This window comes from Carassius carassius, chromosome 22 (assembly GCF_963082965.1).
Source record: "Carassius carassius chromosome 22, fCarCar2.1, whole genome shotgun sequence".
Classification (NCBI taxonomy): domain Eukaryota; kingdom Metazoa; phylum Chordata; class Actinopteri; order Cypriniformes; family Cyprinidae; genus Carassius; species Carassius carassius.
Genome location: NC_081776.1, coordinates 28,681,264 through 28,701,448, shown reverse-complemented (window position 1 = coordinate 28,701,448; position 20,185 = coordinate 28,681,264). Strand labels below are relative to the sequence as shown.

The 20,185-nt window shown below is 39.9% G+C and overlaps 2 protein-coding genes across 2 annotated transcripts in view; both read right to left on the bottom strand.

Annotated features, from left to right (window-relative positions):
• LOC132099196 (tripartite motif-containing protein 16-like) overlaps positions 1-20,185 on the bottom strand; it is a 332,267-nt gene that overhangs the window by 5,748 nt on the left and 306,334 nt on the right. The window lies entirely within an intron of this gene.
• The window catches only part of LOC132099202 (NACHT, LRR and PYD domains-containing protein 3-like), a 37,902-nt gene that overhangs the window by 5,291 nt on the left and 12,426 nt on the right, over positions 1-20,185 (bottom strand). Inside the window, exon 4 of the mRNA XM_059505654.1 lies at positions 5,555-5,728. Coding sequence (XP_059361637.1) covers positions 5,555-5,728 — 174 coding nt within the window. The remainder of the gene's footprint in view (positions 1-5,554; positions 5,729-20,185) is intronic.

Below are 20,185 nucleotides of genomic sequence, written 5' to 3'. Positions count from 1 at the left end.
CAACACATGTAAACAATCCTGTTTCGCCGCCGGTGTCCTGCCAACATGGCGGCGACTGTGATATCGAGGGGAGGGGCTCTGTGCTATGACGACAACTCCTCACTCTCAATACTCATTCATTTCATTCATGAACGAGATGTATCAGTTCATTAAACTTGTTCACGAACGAGAAGATCACTCGATCTCGTTCAGTGAAGGGCGTATGGGTTCACTACATTCAACAAATCACATGCTCCGTCACATCTTGAGTAACTCTTTGACAGGATGAAACAGTTCACAGAGCTGTTCACAAGCTGCGCATGCGCTGCTAATAGTGCCGAGTTCGTGCGCTACTGTGGAGGGAGGAACTTCAGTGAACAAGAAATATGAGTCTAGTAGCAATGTATCTTCCGTGATGTCCCCGATGCGCGGGTCGGGGTGGGTAAAGAAATGTAACTTTATTTGCGGGCTGGGGCGGGCCAAATAATTTCATAAAAGCGGGACCTGCGGGTTGAAAAAAAACCCGACCCGTGCATCACTAGGCTGCTTGTGCGAGCACAAGTGATACTGTGGCCGCCGGAAAAAGAAAGAAAAAGATGATGCTCATTAAAGCTCAGCTTAAAGTTCAGAATCAAGATAAATTTATTACTCTTATGTTTCTTATGATAACTGAGATAATGCTGCTAAATTTATTCTTTCTTTACCTTGAATATCATTGCTCTATTTTATTTTTTATAGTTTTATATTTCATATTTTGTTCAAATGTTTAATATATCTACTGTTCATATGTTCATTTATTAGTGTGTTATATGATTAGAATGTTGTCCGGGTTTTAAAATAAAGCACATCAATGATATTTGAGGGTGTATTTTCCCTTTTCAGGAAAAGTATCGAAAAAGTATCGAAATCGCAATTCTTGACTAGGTATCGGTATCGAAACAATAATTTTGGTATCGTGACAACACTAGTCTGTACATATTTGAAAAATAAAAATCTTAATTACAAATAGTACAAAAATATTTACATTAACATTATGAATACTAATATTTATGGCTTTCTTAATATATTTGCTTTAAATCTTTAAAAATAGAGTTTTTAGTATTTCATAAAGTATAGAAATATAATGTAATTCAATATTAATATTTTAGAAAACCACAAACAACCTTAAAAGTTATTGATGCTTCATACGTTTATAATGAGAATTGTTTATAAATATTTTGAAGATGTTTGGAGCATTTTTAATTATCAAATCCATGTTTAAGTGACCCAAACTTACAGCGCTGGTAGAGATGAGTTCATGTGGAAAAGCATTTACTGCAAACTGAATCACTCTGAGACTTGAGTTTCTTGTGTTTCAGTGCATACTGTGTCACACCTCACTTGTATATTGCATATGTACTTGATCATACATTTTTATAATTACATCATAACCTTCGAAATCTGATGATCACAATAACCAATATCACATTCTCACAACCATGCATTGTTCGAATTTATAAGTTCTTGGCCATTTGGCAAGTAAAACCCTTTTCATACACTTGCCAAAGCTGTGTTAATTTTGGACACTAGCTAAGATGCTAAGGGTGTCCTGCTAGATTCTATGCTGCTAGCTCATGAAGTTCTGTCAGAAGTTATGTCTAGAACATGCAGCAGTTTTGCAGCTTGTTTAGTAACTGTTAATGGCCATTTCAATCTTAGTGAAATTCACATCTACAAACTAGGCATGGGACGATAACTGCATGGTATACAATGGTTTGGAAAAGTCACGGTTTCAAATCCCCCCAAAAATGGCCATTGTTTACATCTGTTCAAAATCATGACAATTAAAAAACAAACTGCTGGATCTCAGGTGTCTTTGCCACTGTTTGAGTGTACGGAGAAAGACTGTGTTTGTGTGTGTGTGGCACACTTGCACTTTCTCTGTCCTTATGTGTATGTGCACATATCCTTGTACCTCCCCATTCCAAACTTAATCCAGGAAAGGTGAGCAATTCTGCATCATAACTTGGACTGAAAGAGGAATGTGTAGAAAGTGAGCTTGTCTTCAAAAACATTTTGAGCTGCAGGTTTAATGACTGCATTTTTCATTGATCCACTTTTACATTTATTTTTACAGAAATTGTTTTGATGTATGTTTTTGATTATTGAGCTGCAGGGTTAGGCTCACTGAAGCGACTGGCACTTAATTTAAGAATAATTAAATTGTTTATTTAAATCGTTTAGCCTGACATGTTTACGGTTTCAAAATGTTGAGACAAGGTGGTAGCCGGCCCAGAGTCATGGCACAAGATGGCCGCTTGTCCAGCGCATCTGCACAAGATGACAGCCACAGTTGACCCTCCAGAGTCGAGTCAGGTTCCCGCTGCCCCTCCAGAGTCGAGTCAGGTTCCCGTTGACCCTCCAGAATCAGGTCAAATCACCGTTGACCCTCCAGAGTCAGGTCAAGTCACCGTTGACCCTCCAGAGTCAGGTCAAGTCACCGTTGACACTCCAGAGTCAGGTCAAGTCACCATTGACACTCCAGAGTCAAGCACTACCACAGTTCGACCTCAGGAGTCAAGTCACCGGTGATCTTCAAGGACAAAGTCAAGTCACCGACTATCTTCATGGGCAAAGACAAGTCACCATTGATCTCTTAATGGGCAAAGGCAAGTCACCATTGATCTTCATGAGCAGAGTCAGGTCACCAATGATCTTCATGAGCAGAGTCAAGTCACCATTGATCTTCATGAGCGGAGTCAAGTCACCATTGATCTTCATGAGCGGAGTCAAGTCACCATTGATCTTCCTGAATCCAGTCTAAACACCACGGACCTACCAGAGCCTCTCCACGTCTCTGCTGAACTACCAGAGCCTCTCCACGCCTCTGCTGAACTACCAGAGCCTCCCCAAGTCTCTGCTGAACTAACAGAGCCTCTCCATGTCTCGGCTGAACTACCAGAGCTTCTCCTTGTCTCTGCAGAACTTCCAGAGCCTCGTCACGTCTCAGCCGAACTCTCCGAGCACTCGACTGATCCTGTCGTGGCCACGGAGGCCACCCTTAACTTGTTCATGTTCTCTGTTTCGGACTTGCCTAACCAGACTTGCTCTCCTGTGTCATCGATCCCACTGTGGTGGTCTTCTGCGCCGCTCGGGTGGGCTTCCATCTCGACCGCATGGATGTGGTGGTCTTCTGTGCCACCCTGGTGGGCGTCTGTTTCAACCGCACGGCTGTGGTGGTCTTCTGCGCCGCCCTGGTGGGCTTCTGTCTCAACTGCATGGCCTTGGTGGTCTTCTGCGCCGCCCTGGTGGGCTTCTGTCTCGACTGCATGGATGTGGTGGTCTTCTGCGCCACCCTGGTGGGCTTCTGTCTCGACCGCATGGCTCCAATTCCACCTTGCGCCACTCTGGATTCCTGCCCTGTCGGTTCGGCCATGGGCCACTGAACTTTCTGTTCCCTCCTGGACTTGTGTTATGTTGTTTTGTTTTAGTTTTTTGTTTTGTTTTTCTCTCTGTTTCCCTCTATGGACCTGGCCCTCCGTCCCTCCCCCTGATCCTCCTCCGGTCCACCTCCCTCCTGGTTTCCTTGTTTTTGTTTTTTGCACTTCTTGTCTCTGTTTCCCTATATTACCTGGCCCTCCGTCCCTCCCCCTCGTCCTCTATTGGTCCACCTCCCTCCTGGTCTCTGTGTCCTTGGTCTGTTCTTATGTTCGGGTGGAGCATCTGGTAGCTGCTCCGTGGAGGAGGGGGTAATGTCATGGTGTCTGCTCTCTGTTTCCCTGGGTCTCCACTAGTGGTCTCACTTCCCCATAGGCACCTCACCGCAGGCACTACAATTCCCACAAAGCCTTGTCCCTTCATCACAGTAATTGCACTCCTGTTAATTGCACTCAGGTGTCTTCACTTGATAGTCATTACCCTGCCTATATTAACTGGTCTGTTTCTGTTTGTTTTCATGGAGTCCTTACCAGGGTATCTGCACATTTTTGATCAACAAATGTAATGACTTTAAGACCTTTTTAAGACCTTCAAGAATAAAAATTAAGACCATTATCCCGGCAAAATAAATAAATAAAAATTATATATATATATACAGTACAGACCAAAAGTTTGGAAACATTAGCTATGTTTTTAAAATATAAATATTTTGTAATAACAATATACACTACTGGTCAGTAATTTGGGGTCAGTAATTTTTTTTCTTTCTTTTTTTTAAAAATAAAATCAATACTTTTATTCAGCAAGGATGTGTTAAATTGATAAAAAGTGATAGTAAAGAAAATATATTATTATTTTTTATTTTGAATAAATGCAGTTCTTTTTAACCTTTTATTCATCAAATATATTAGACAGCAGAACTGTTTCCAACACTCATAATAAATCAGAATATTAGAATGATTTCTAAATGATAATGTGATAGACTGGATGTTACATGTGACACTGAAGGCTGGAGTAATGATGCTGAAAATTCAGCTTTGCAACACAGGAATAAATTATTTTTTTAAAGTATATTCAAATAGAAAACTATTATTTTAAGTTGTAATAATATTTCACAATATTACAGTTTTTCTGTATTTTTGATCAAATAAATGCAGGCTTGATGAGCAGAAGAAACTTCTTTCAAAAACATTAAAAATAGTAATGTTTCCAAACTTTTGGTCTGTACTGTACTGTACTACAGACAATGTAATGAGGCGCCGGCACGATCACTTTGCATGTGAACTGGAGGGTGCCGAAACTCAGCTTGTGCCTCACAGATTTGAGAAATATATGCTATATATTGCAGAAAGCTTGAAATGTCTATTTTAAAATAAAATATTCAAACTAAAATAAGTAGGCTACTCTCTGATTATGTAATCCATATGAAATATGCATTTCTCTCTGGCATTCATGGCAAGTAAGCATCGTCAACTTCATCTTTGCAGCGACACAGAAAACACTAGTTTATTACTAAACAATTAAATTTCTCGAACCAGCAGGCCATTCTGGGTTGAGTGAGCGACCCCACGGAATGAGTGAGCTGAGCGGAATATTCAGAAATGCGCTCTCCACTCACGAGCTCTGATCGGAACAAACTTGAGCCTCTGCTGAACTTCAAACATCAAAATAGACATAGCCAGACTAGACTACTTTAGTACAAATTATGAGCTTATTGACGATTTTGTATAATTCTTAACAAAATTAGAATATAGTTTTTTTTTTGCCTAGTTCCTATGTCTATGGCCCAATGACGCTACAATGAGCATTTTTTACTGCTTTTAAAATATGTGGGTCAGGAAGCGGGTCGGGTACAATATTTTCTTTTTCTTTTTTGCGGTCCGAGTTGCGGGCGGGTAGTGTTGGATTCTGAATTTGGATTACCCATTTAACTCACACTGCGTTTGGATCTATCGTCTCCTGTGTTTCCCTGGGTTCCCGATCGTAACAGGTTATCATACCATCAGAATCTCATAACAGACCATACATACTACAGACATATGTATAAATATGAAAAAATGCCTGTATAAATATGAGAGCAGATGCAAAATTTGTTGACAAGATTTAACAGCCATTTATTGTGGTCGCATTTTGTTAATTATTTTATGGAAACCATTACCTCAGTATCTCCAGCTTAGAGCTTGGACTCTTGAGTCCATCAGAAAGAAGCTTCACTCCAGAATCCTGCAGATCATTGTTACTCAGGTCCAGCTCTCTCAGAAAGGTGCTTGATGATTGTAAAACTGATGACAAACTCTCACAAGACTGAGCAGTGAGACTACATAAGGACAATCTGAACAAGAAGAACATGGTAACTATGTAAAATACATTTTAAAAGTGTTTTTTAATAATTAACTTGCAAAAAAAGTAATCAAGTATTTGAATCTCAAACCTCAGCATCTCCAGCTTAGAGTTTGGACTCTTCAGACCTTCAGAAAGCAGCTTCACTCCTAAATCCTGTAGATCATTGTTACTCAGCTCCAGCACATTTAGATGGGAATTTGAGGATTGTAGAGCTGAAGACAAACTTTCACAGGACTGAGCAGTGAGATTACATCCACATAGCCTGTGTAAAGGACAAAGCACACAGCTATATTAATGTGAATTTATAAGTTTATATAGTTTATAATATTCAGTACACGTCTGTGCTGAATACAGTGTAATTAGACTTTATTGGTAACATTTTAGAATAATTATACAATAACTCATTTGAAAACTATTTCAGTTTATTAATAGTTTATAAACTGTTGTTAATACATTAATAGACTATATACAGATACTGAGTTCATCATTCATTGTCACTGTAATTAATAAATTGTTGCGGTTAAATTAGCTCATATGTAAAGAATTAGAAATTGCTTTATTAACAACTTATTGACCATAAATTGACCATATTGACCTGTTTTTGGCTGCACAGACAAGAACAGAACACTATTTACAGTCCCAGCCTCATAGGAGTTAACAGAGCAGTAGATTTATTGATTTATTTACTGTATGTTGCTGCTGCCGCACAAATCTAAAACCTTTACAGACATAATCAACTGTTTTTTTTACTCATGTGTTTTTAATGTAAACATCTGTGTGAAAGAAGACTTAGTTTAGTACTCACATGCTGTAACAGGCGATTTCTGTCAGTGTGCTTCAGATGTGTGCACTCAGAAAACCCTATATCAGATTTTTTATCTAATGTGGTTTAAAACGCATGATTTCAGCGCAATAAACATGATAATCAGAACCAAACAAGCTCTATTCTGGAAAAGGGGGCGGTGAGGAGCAGCTCTTTTGCATTTAACCCCTTTGCGGTCAAAGATCTTCAACGGCCCCAGATTATTATTTCACTTTCACAGCACGTTAAACTTCAAACTCTGGACAATCTGTGCAATCAGTAGAAAGATTAAAGACTCTAGCTTTGATATTTGATCACTGTTTTAGTAAAACTGTTGCAGTAACACTAATTTAGTAATTTTTGTCAGGATGCACAATAATAAATACATATTATGTCAAATTTTGAACAAAAGTTCACCACACATTAATATTCAATCACGTCAGCAGCGGTTTATTTGTGTTAACATAGTTCTTCAGACAAAATTATAACTTCTATTCATTTTCCACTGATTTACGCGATCTGATGAAGCAGTTCCCTGGGCTCTCTGTGTGTTTACACTCTTACGTGTTCGTGTTGTGACTAAATGTAAAAATGGCAATCATATTGTACAACTCATACCGCCCCGTCATCCTGTGATGCATTTCCTGTGTTCTTCCTCATACATATCTGACCGTAACAAACACAGATAAACACTTTTACACACAAAGACCAAAGATAATAAACACACAATTAAAAAAAGTATATGCTTTGTATGCGATTTGCTTGAGATTTGAGGCATTTTGAAAACCATAAAGAATAAGTACATATGAATTGCTAATTTGTGCAGTGATATGAAAGGCTATAAATAGCATATTTTAACAACAGTAAACAACCAAATTTCACATGTGATCGCAAAAGGAAGTTATTACAAACATTCGTTGGTGGTTTAAAGTGAGTTTTCAGTAAAAGTTTGTTGTTGCCGTGTGTCATGTGTTTGCTTAACGTATTTATGTAAAATTATTCTAAAGGGAGTTTTAATGTCATACCAAAAATGTCACACACATTACACACAAACCACTGGTCTGTGAAATAGTGAAATAATCTTCCCTAAGGTAGATTGCATGTTTTCTTGCCTAGCTGGATGTTGAGCTCATAATCACATTGTTTGCATTCACCCAAACTGATATGCCAAAATCAAAATGGTGATGGTGAAGGGAATAGCAGGCAGTGCGAATCCCGCTAGCTGTGAACCGGAAACGACTGGGCAGCAGAGGATTCCACTTGGTTGGATAGCCTACCTTGAATGTGTTAATAAATGAAATCGAGCATCACGTTAGTTCAGTCAGGCCATGATAGTCACGCTTGCATCAGCTGACAGTCAGCTGTTCCTGACGTGTATCAATCCAGTCTTGACACCTATCACCTGCGATCTATTTAAATTCCCATTATTCAGTGTCTCTTCCATCGCATTGCTGCTTGCAATTAACTGATCGCATCGCTGCTTGCAAATCAAACTGTTGCATCGGTTCTTGCAAATCAAACTGTTGCAGTTTGTTTCAGAACATCTGAAATCCGCATCTAAGATAAGTGAATGCTTTTTAATCCATATCGCTGTGTATGTTGCCTGGTGGTTAACATGGTTTTGCATCGGTTGCAGGAACGAATATTAAGCATATTTGCAGCAGCATTTATACATCTGTGTTCATACACCAGGAGCAATACGCAGCTAGAGCATGCAATCGCTCTAAGGACACGCCGATAAGGCCATCAGAACAGGGTTAAACGAGACCAGCATTCTCGTGTAAGTGTTTCAACGGGGGTTCGCTGTATGTAGCGGCGAAATATCAATGTTACTGGTGTTTATTTCTAAGATTAATGTTACATTAACTGTGTGAGTGTTTCAGATGCACGCAGCTTCAAAAGCACGCATTTATCGCTCTATGGCTTCTATACATAGGGTTATAAGAATGTGAAAAAAATAGCCACGTTTACATGTATTTTATTTCTTCATCCAGATTTAAAGATTCGGTGGACCACATGAGATGTTATCTAATCCGATGTGGTGTTTACATGTGCTCGTGCTTCGATTTTGGGACATAAGTGGCTACGATGACATGCAAATTACCAGAGGGAGAAAAAAAAAAACGGGGTTCCATTAATATTTTTAATAGCTGCTCGCACTTGCTTGGAATTAAGACTAATATTGAATCTCTAGTGTTCATTCGTGTGCTCATTCATGTGGCCTGAACACGATCACATACACACTAAGGCCGTCTTCTATCGTACCACTGGTGTGGTCGGGGTTATTAAGTATACCCACTTGTTTTGTTGCTTTGCAAAATCTGTAATTTACTATCATGAATCATTTCCTTAATGGTGTACCATACAGTTGTGAAACTAGTGATTCTTTGTTGTAATTGGTGCATTATCAGTTCTGTCATCTCACATTTCCTCGCCCATCATCTGCTGAGTGCGTGTGTCCGCTGCAGCGAGAGAACTCCGCTAAAATGCCATCGGGAGCACTGGGACATTTCTGGTCCGGTTGAGTGAGAGCTGATCACCGAAGCGAGGGAATTCTCCCCCACTTTAGGCACAGCTTCTAAATTACACCAAACTGCAAAAAAGTGTGAAGCGGCGCTATGCACTGCATCCGCCAGCTGCATGCAAGAGCAGAGTCTCCCGCACAGCGCTGAGTTTGCGCAACAATGTAAAGTGATAAACCACTTCATCCATTCAGATGTTACACAGAATTATTGATACTGTCGTGTCGTGTGACACATGAGAACATTAAAGGTTCTGTAATGTTGTAATGTCTGAAAAAAGGGGCAAATTTAAATGGTAAAATACATGATTCTCACCAAGTTTGTTAAAACATGAATCACGAGGGGGCAGCTTATGAATGCAGATAGTGCTTGCAATGAGCTATCTTACAACATTTACAAATGGGTTTATGAATCTGTAATAATTCATACAATGACAAGGCAAATTTTAGTCAAGTATTTTTATTGAGCTATTCACTATCATAGGCTGCATCTGAAAACTGAAAAATGCTGCCTTCGGAGGGCGCATTCCAAGGTAGGAAGGCATCAAGGCACGTCCGAAATCATGTCAGCTTCATTTCCTGTCTCCTGAGATGACTTCATCTGGCCGGTTTTTGAAGGCAGCATAGATGTATCCTTCGCTGCCTTTGATATCCCACAATCCTGTGTGTTCCATTCTGTGACAGTTAAGCCAAAAATAAAGATGGCGTCTGAAAGTTGCGGTCGGTGGTCAGTTTGTGTGTAAATGTATGTTTCTGAAAAAACGTTTTCCACTTATGTAATTTCTAGCGAGAAATTAATATTGCAGTAATGAAATATCCACTTAGTTATAACCAAAGCTCTCTATATTTTGCTGTAGATCATTAAACCATTACTCCGCCTCAGAAGCCTGTCCGAAATCCGTTTCATGAGGTGCCTTCGGGAAAAAAAGCTGCCTGCAAAGTCATTGACTGATTAGACAGCAAGGCAGCAAGTCATCTGCCTAAGTTTTCAGATGCAGCCATAGTGTTGTTTTCTAAGCTGAAAAGCAGTTAATTGTGCTTCACTTATTACATCAGCTTCTGCTCTGGTCATGAGATTCCAGATTCCATTCTAATGTGTGTTATTGTATAACTGCAATTGTATCATCTTTGTCCACTATTTCCCATCCTCTACTGTTATGTCAGTGTCTACCAATCACTGAATGCACAGCGTTGCCGACATCACGTTCCCATTCTGATGACCGACTATAGATGTGATTACATGGGAACAACTAATCAGTTTAACATGTTTACATGGCAGGATTTTAATTTAGTTCGGTTATAGAAGGTTATCCTACCTCTCAACAGGTTACCATTTCGGTTTAGGCATTTTTATTCTGACGGATGTGTTTCTATGGAGCAATTTCATTCATACTGGACGCCATTCTAAGTTTCCGACGGGTGCATGCTTCCCCTGCTGGACTACCACCTTCCATTATGCAACCTACAGCATTAATGCAAATTACATGTTCCTCATGCCGCAGCAAGGGGTCGTATGTATCACACGTTTGCTTAAAGGGGGGCTACAATGGTATTTCATGGATTCAGAGTTGTTCAGTGTTAAAGAGATGGATTTTCATGCTAAACATAGCCAATTCGGATGAGGGGAGAAATCTTATTTCTGGGTGGTACAAGTTTCGGTAGTTTTTCGATGATGGATCTATGACGTAAATGATGGTGGAACTCCTTATGAGCATTTCTCTTGGGAAAGCACGACGATGCACATCTCGACCAGAGGAGAGCGAGACCTCGCCCATAAACATGCTTCATCAGGAAATCGTTGGCAGCACTGCATAGGATTTGTTTGAGAATGTCTCCAAATAAGTGTGTTTTGGATGTGAGTGTAAACTTTACCACGTTCAGCTTCTCAAAGAACCTAGCGTTATATGGACCTTGGATGCAGTTGCTTTTCTGTGGCAGCAATGGAGTGTAGCAAGTGTTGTTCTCTTCATTTCAGTGATGAATGTTTTATAAACAAGACCAGGTTGACGCTGGATTTGCACATCGTTTGCTATTAAAACATGGTAGAAGACCCCAGTCAGCTAAGTACAACTGCATCAGATTTCTGTCTTTTGTTGGAAATCAGCACATAAGTGAATATATGTTATGGAAACAACACAAATCAGTATTATAGCTCCGCCCACAGCATGCCTCCAGGAGCTTGGTTTTTCCAGAGAGAATCGGAAGCTGTATTTTTGTTTTGCAGATATGACCAGGCTGGGGACTTTTGGAGATGGGGATTCGTACTGCTCTGTGGGTACTCGGGATTGGCATGAGATTTAAGCATTTTTAAGAAACATGCTTGTTGCACATCCTCAGTTGCTTAACTTGGGGTGACGCTTCCCCCTTTGTGATTTTTACAGCATAGTAGATACGTAAAATTGGATAATACTGCCATCATATCAGACTGCTGCTGCTAGGGGCGTATGCTTCCCCCTTTACAATCACAGTTGCTTAAGCATTTTAAGAACATACTTGTTGCACATCCTCTATTGCTTAACTTTGGGTGACGCTCCCACCCTTAATGTGATTTTTCAGCAAGTTAGACTTAAATTGAATGATATACAAACTGCCATCGTATTAGGCTGCTGCTGCTAGGGGTGCATGCTTCCCCCTTAATGTGATTTTTCAGCATGTTAGACTTAAATCGAATGATATACAAACTGCCATCGTATTAGGCTGCTGCTGCTGCTAGGGGTGTATGCTTCCCCCATACAGTTCTCTCAAATATTTAGCATAAGCAGCTAAGCAACATGCTTGTTGTATGCTTCTCTCCGAGTTTGGGTGAATCTTCCCCCATAAATATAGTATCAAGCAACATTTCTCATTGCTGGCCATTCAAATTTCATCAGGGGGTTTGTCTTGCTGCTCTCCCCGCTCTGTCCAAGCATGGCTGAATGGACAGGCGTGTGGAGTGTTGCCCCAAACATAACCATACCGCCAACACTAACTGTATGCAATTATAATTGTCATAAATATACTTGACGGAAGTGGTCCTGATTGAAATCGAGCATTGCGTTAGTTCAGTCAGGCCATGTTAGTCATGCTTGCATCAGCTGACAGTCAGCTGTTCCTGACGTGTACCAATCCAGTCTTGACACTTATCACCTGTGGTCTATTTAAATTCCCATTATTGAGTGTCTCTTCCATCGCATTGCTGCTTGCAATTAACTCCCTCCTCCAACCCCAACTCCACCAACTGAACCTGTAATCCGATCTAACTTGTTCTTTCTTTACAGTGTCTTCATTGCAAGCAGTCTCAATGACATTTTGTTTACAACTCATGTAATTGTGAATTGTAATTATATATGCTTATAATGGTTCTGTTCTGTACCCCAGGGGGTTTTGTCTTGCTGCTCTCCCCGCTCTGTCCAAGCATGGCTGCATGGACAGGCGTGTGGAGTGTTGCCCAGAACATAACCATACCGCCAACTCTAACTGTATGCAATTATAATTGTCATAAATATACTTGACGGAAGTGGTCCTGATTGAACTGATGATTTGTGCAAAACAAATGATTACTTATCAGTTAAAAATTTGTTATTTGCATGGTCTGGTAGTCAAATGGCATATGACTGCGAATAGGGGACAGGCTGCATTCTGTGTAACTTTCATACAGAGTGCTTTGATGATTTATGTAACTTTACCGGAGCCAGCTAACTTGTTATTACAATTGGATTAGCTGCCAGAAATGCGGAGAGAGATCGGAATCAACATACATCAATGCAATTATAAGTAAGATTATTATTACATTGTCAGAGTGGATATGAAGCAATGCAGGTAACGTAATGTTAGGCTGTTTAATTTGCTAGCAGCTGGCAAGTTAATGTTAACTGATTATAAGGCTGTCATTTGCCTTGCTAGGGGTTAATATTTTCCCCATCTACCTTACCAGTCTTTGGATATGTGTGTTTAGACGCGAGTTAAACCATCATTTAGCCGTGGTATATGAAAGGCAGATTGCGCAGTATCTGTGGTGTCTAACAGAAAAACAAAGCCAGAACGCAGTAACTTCACTTACTTCGTTTTAGTTTGGATTTTGTAGTTACTGCAATTTTGACATTCTCATTTCTCTGTAATGGGACAAAATTGAACCAGGAAACTTTGTCACAACAGAACAGATGTCACAAAGCCCATTTTAGGATTGAACTCAATTTTGACCAGATGTGTAGTTACTGCGTTTTGCCTATGGATGGCAGTATTGTTCCAGCCTCCAAAAACAGATTCGCAAATAACCTGCCTGATTTATCTCAACTGCTATGTGTACCCAAAAATACACACAAAATAAACGAAATGACTGGCACAGGGGCACTATTTTCTCTAATACATTAGAAGTTGTTGCCTCCATCAAATTGAAAAAGGTTAGAGAAAAATGTACTGTGCCATGGTATAACAGTAATACCCACTCTCTCAAGAAAGAAACTCATAGTTTTGCGCTAAAAAACGTTCGGCAATAGACAGGCTCTAAAATCTGCCAGCGCTGAACATATCCACAAACTCATTGAAAATAACCAAAACAATCCAATGTTTTTATTTAGCACAGTGGCTGGATTAAAAAATAACCAGACACCATCCAAGCTAAATATTCCATTAATGTTTAATAGTAATGACTTTATGAATTTCTTCACTGAAAAAAAATGGATAACATCAGAAATCCAATAACAAATGTAGATTCTACAGCATCTTAATACTTCAGTTTTCTTCCATCACATCCAAAGATAAACTGCAGTGCTTTACAACTATAGGACAGGAAGAGCTAAATAAACTTATCACTGCATCTAAACCAACAACATGCTTTTTAGATCCTATACCCAGTAAATTATTGAAAGAGTTGTTACCTGTAACAGAAGAACTGCTGCTCAATATTATTAACCTGTCGTTATCTTTAGGTCACATCCCAAAACCAGACTGGTGGTTATTAAGCCTCTTATTAAGAAACCACAACTAGATCCTAGTGAACTGGCAAATTATAGGCCCATTTCAAATCTTCCATTTATGTCAAAAATTTTAGAAAAAGTTCTGTCTGCTTAATTGTGCTCCTTACTGTAAAAAAATGATCTGTATGGAGAATTTCAGTCAGGTTTCATGCCCTGACTGAAATTGTTAAAATTAAAAATGACCTGCTTCTTGCGTCAGATCAAGGCTGCATCTCATTACTAGTTTTACTTGATCTTAGTGCTGTGTTCGAAAACATAGATCATGACATACTCATAGATGGATTACAAAACTATTCAGCTATTCAAGGGCAGGCTCTAAGATGGTTTAGATCCTACCTGTCCGATCGGTACCACTTTGTTTATTTACCTCTGAGATCTAATGGCGCGTTTCCACCGAGTGGTACGGTACGGGTCGGTACGGGTCGGGTCTGTTAACCATGATTTGGCTAGCGTTTCCACCGCCAACAGTACCCTTACTTGATAGGCGTGGTGTATTCCAGAAAGTAGTGATAACGTCACTTGATAGGCGTGGTGTATGACGGAAAGTAGCTTGACGTCATTCGATCGCGCGGGAAGAGGAAAGTTCACCGCAAACAACAATGGAGGACATACAGCAGATCCTATTCTTGCTTCTCGGTGTGTGGCTGTTTATCTCAAGGAAGAGACAATATTTGTTTGAGCAAAGGCTACATGCTGCAAGGAAAAACACAGCGGAAAAATACAGGGGAATTTGGGAAATTTTAAGGAGCTGGGACGAGACAGACAACCGCGCGAGTAAAGACAAGGCAAGACAAACACGACGGCGCAGGCGGGTAAGCTTGAGCTAAGCTAACTTTTTTATGTCATGTATTAATGTATTTCGTCTTATGTGCTAACTAAGCAATATTGTTATAGATTAAATAACCCTACACTGAATAAATAAGTACAATAAGCCCTGCCTGTGAAACCAGATTTTAACTGTGCCAACTGTAAACGACAGTCTATTCATTAAGCACTATGAAGGTTACTTTTTAAGATCATTAAACTTTTACATGAATCTGTTGATGCCTATATTATTACAAGTGCAATACTAGTTGTGGTTAATGATAGATTAGAAGTATAATTTTGAGAAAATAGTTATATCTGTAAGCTATTTTTTCTTTGTGCTTTAATGACACCAAAGTTCCCTCTCTGGTGCAGTATATTAGATATTTTAACAAATTTATATATTCTATCGTGTCCAAGGGTAACTCTTACAATGTTTATAATACTTTATGTATTTTTTCATCCGGTGTATGATAGTTGCACTTTTAATTAAATGACCCACCATCACTGCGACATTGTATTAATCTTAACTTTTTTGTTTGTTTGTTTTCTAGATACTCAATCTGGTGCAAAATCAGCGCCGCAGACCAACCGTTTGGACTTTCAGCCGCTCAAATGACTGGTGGGATGTGATCGTTCCAGGATTCACACACACACAGTGGTTGAACAACTTCAGGATGTCTGAAGAAACATTTATATTCCTTTGTGCCATGGTGCATCCAGCAATGGAAAAGCAGGACACAAACTACAGAGAGTGTGTTCCCCTTAAGAAAAGAGTTGCCATTGCACTATGGAAGCTTGCAACCAACAGCGACTACAGAAGTATTGGCCATCTTTTTGGTGTCAGCAGAACAACAGTGTGTCGGTGCGTCCAGGAATTCTGCAAGGCCGCTAGCATGTTGTTAGTTCCAGAACAGATATGTTTCCCTGACCAGCAGAAGTTCAAAGAGATGGCAGCCTACTTTGAGAACCGGTGGGGGCTTCCACAGTGTGTTGGTGCCATTGATGGGTCACACATACCCATAATAGCCCCAAAGGAGTACCACTGCGATTACTTTAATAGAAAAGGCTGGCATTCCATCATCCTGCAAGGAGTAGTTGACGGAAAAGGACTATTTTGGAGTGCATATGCAGGAATGGCTGGAAGTTTGCATGATGCTCGGGTTCTGAGACTATCTACATTGTGGGAGTTGGTCGAGCGTGGAAGCCTCTACCCAGCTTGCACCAGGAACATCAGTGGGGTGAATGCTGGCTTTTATGTGCTAGGAGACTCTGCCTACCCTTTGCAGAATTGGCTCCTAAAACCATTCCCTGACAATGGCCGGCTGACACCAGAACAACTGACCTACAACAAAAAAGTGTGCAGGGCTCGGGTGGTGGTAGAAAATGCTTTTGGGAGACTCAAAGGAAGGTGGCGGTGCCTTATGAAGAGGAATGACAGCGACATCGAACTGGTGAAGTCCATGGTGTTGACTTGTTGTGCTCTGCACAATCTTTGTGAAAGGCATGGAGAGGATTACCAGCACGAATGGGATACACCTGTTGCTGCAGAGCCTGTGGTGCCACTGGCACAGGGTGCAGAGGAGGAGGGCAGGGATATACGCGAGGGTCTGATGCGTTATTTGAACAGTTAAATCTGTTGTACAGATAGCAAAGGCACACCTGTGTAAACGCTAAGTTTTGATTTTATGGACATGAATAAATCCTTTTTACTTTTACCCTGCCTCTTCATATTTTGTGAAATATTTTTGCCGCTGCCTCTTATGTAGATGGTGTTTAAACATGAGGTATAATTCATTTTGGGTAACTATATCAAATGGCCAATCTGGTAACGCTTAAGATAATACTGCGCAAGTACACATAATTTACAGCATACCTTTTGGTAATTATAGAGTGTGTACATGTAATTATAGGGGAACAATTTATAATATTTGGTGAATAAAGGAGTAACAACCATGAAAAATACAAATAAAAGGCAGTATTTCATAACTAAGCTACCCAACTAAGGGCTAATTATTTTAGCTTATGACCTATTATGCTAAAAAACATGGAAAATTACAAATAATTTATGCAGTAATTCATGATTACAGCCCGGAAAGTACTGCGTAAGTACACCGAATTTACAGCGTACCTTTTTGTAATTATTGTACATACTTTATAAGTACACGTGTAATTATAAGGGAACAATTTATAATATTTATAATATTAATTTATAATATTTGGGGTAAAGGACTTATTACTCTGCAATACCTATGACTGTAAAAATAAATAAATTCAGATTTTGTTTGCAATAAATGTAAAGTAACACATTGCTAACTATTTTGTATTTAAGGCAAGCATAATCTCCCAAATGGCCATTATGGCCAAGGTAGCAAACAATAGATGTCATTGACACCAGATGACAGGAACATTAATAAAACGACCTCAATTTATAGAATGGGTAAGGGAGGAATTGTGTGAGATGGCCATTGAACACAGGACACATGAGGTAATGAAAAAGTACTTCAATTTAAAAAGTCAAACAAATGCTATTGACAAAAAAATGAGCTGTGCGACAGAAAAAGGTTTTGTAAACAAGTGCAAACAAAAATTAAAAGTGCAAACAAAGTAAACGAGTGCAAACAAAAAACTAAATAAGTCCAAAAAAATTAAACAAGTCCAAAAAAGTAAACAAGTCTAAAGTGCTGTGTGCAAAAGAGCACAAGTGGCTGGATCATGGCACAGGGTTGGGGCGACTACTCAACGCCTGCACCAGCTGACTGAGCGTGCCGAGGAAGGCCTGATTGAAGCTTGCAGACTGCTCCATGTGTTGGCGAGTTAGTTCAGCCTCATGCCGCCTTGCCTCACGTGCATCCTCCAGCATAAGTTCGAAGCGCCGGTCACGGCGTTCCTCCATCTTCTCCAACCACTCCTGCTGCTTCTCATCAGCTGCCTGCATCTCAACCAGGGCCGCATGAACATCCTGTTGCCCCCTTTTCCTCTTGCCTGGAATGCAAAAGAGACAGGAATGTTGGTTTGTTTAGCGAAGCATTTTGATCCTTGTGATTTGAGCCAACCAATATTATGGGGAGATATCTACAGTACTACAATACAATGTCTAAATTGGACATGTATATATTAACATATGACGATAATGAACTCATGATACAATATTGCGATACTCCACGACATATGATAAAAGGTAAAAAAAAAAAAATTATTGTCGATTAAAATGAAAACTTGGATATTACATTGTGGGTTTAAATGGATAGGCTTGGACTTGGTGCTTGTAACCCAAGGACAATGGTGACACCAGAATAAAAATATTCATGATTCTGAAGCTGAAAATACTGAATTATTTTAGACGAATATTCTTAACGTTCTGGTAATAAGACATTTGCCATTATGAGGACCCACAAATATTCCCCCATTGCATTAGTATACATCATAAGCAACATTATATAGTAATTTAATGTAGTACTGACATTCTGAAAACATGATTTTTTTCTCACACAGTAATTTTTATTTTGGGAGAACTATCCATGATACATATTGTCAACATCCACAATATGTATTGTTGCGCTTTTGTATTGCGAAATATATTATGGCACGATATATTGTTAAACCTCTAGTATATATTATTACAGTATTATACATTTCTTTTCACTCTGGTGTTCATGTCTTACCGATTGTAATACGCCGAGGTTCACTCGAAGTTGATGGAGCAGATTCTGGTGGTGGTGTCGGGGTTGATGTCCTGGCAGGCGAACTTGAGCTTTCAAGGGTGGAAATCTCATCAAGTGCCTCCATTTCCTCCTGACAGCTAGGATGCTCAACTGAAAATTTACAAAAGTCACGTTAATAACACAAACGGCAACAATGCGGTTGAGATAAATACAGAACATACAACGTAGTAGGACTGAGTGGGTAGCCAAACAAAGCATTTTTACTTTGTATAATGTACATAAGTATTTTTTTTTTCAAGTATCTATAAGAGTAACTTTTATTGCACTACATTCCAAAGCATAATATTGTACTTTTTACCCCACAACATTACTGTACTGTTTAAGCCTATTGAATGTGGACATTTTCACCTTGCTCTGATATTTCATAATAATTTTCAGACGGAGTTCTTACTCTTTCCTTAAGCTATATCATTGGACCCATCTCTCTTTAATATATATTTAGTAGAATATGTTTAGTAATAAAACAGTAGTATTTTATTAGGGTATCTGTAGGCTACAAGTAACGTTACTGGACATGTACTCCGTCCACCACAGGCTAATAAACTAACGTTAGCGTTTTGCTAGCTTGCAAATGATCGGTTGATACCACACTGGCTGGCTGACAGACAAACAACAGACTTGCACAAAAGTTGTGCATTGAACGTAAGCTTTCCCGTGATCGATGTATACTAACGTTATATTTCACAATTACAAACTTACCGGGAGGCTCCATCATCGACTCCAGCAACGAGGTAGCCGTATCGATGCCTCCTTCTCGTCCCAAACTCGCCGGTCTGTGCCCGTAGATGGCGTCCATCATTTCTAGCTACTTCCAATTTTTTCTGTGAACACCACTCCGGCTGTTGTGGTCTTTCACCTTACGATAGTCACTCCGCAGTTTCTTGCTTTTAATGCGGCACTGCTCGGACGTCCGCTGGTAACCCTCGACAGCCATCCTCTCAGAAACATGCTGAAAAACCTTTTCGTTTCTCACCATGCCATCGAGTTCCCTTTGCACCCTTTCTTCACCGATGATACCCAAGAAGGTCTGCACCTCCTGGGTCGACCACGGTAAAGTTATGCTGCGCGGCGACATTGTTGCGACGTTGTTGTAATTTAAAAATGGCGCCTCGTGTGTTGTGTCTTTCCCCTTGCGGCAAGCGCAAATGACGATTCTCTGTCAACCAATCAACGTTCTGCAGTGAGTCTAGCTCCACCCTTTAGTACCGTTCCACTGTGCTAGGTACCCCAACGGAAGGGTACCCAAAAAGTGGTACGGTACGGTTCGGCTTTTTGGTACCATTCTCAACTTTTGGCAGTGGAAACGCAAATAAAAGGGTACCGACCCGACCCGTACCGTACCGTACCACTCGGTGGAAACGCGCCATAAGGGGGTTTTGGGGGCCTGGAGAGGTTTTGTCATGCCTTGACATTTGTGCTTTTTTCAGCTGCTTCTAAATAGCTAAAGTCTAATATCACTGTAATCAGCACAAACCTGGCTATAATAATATGTGAGCAGCATGTTTGTACATGATTGTGTTTTTGAGAAAACAATGTTTATGCATGGTCAGTGAAAACTAAAATTGTAAATCACTTGAATAATGCCATAAAACACATACAGAACATTGGTTCCCGGGACTTTTGAGAACTGGATCTTATA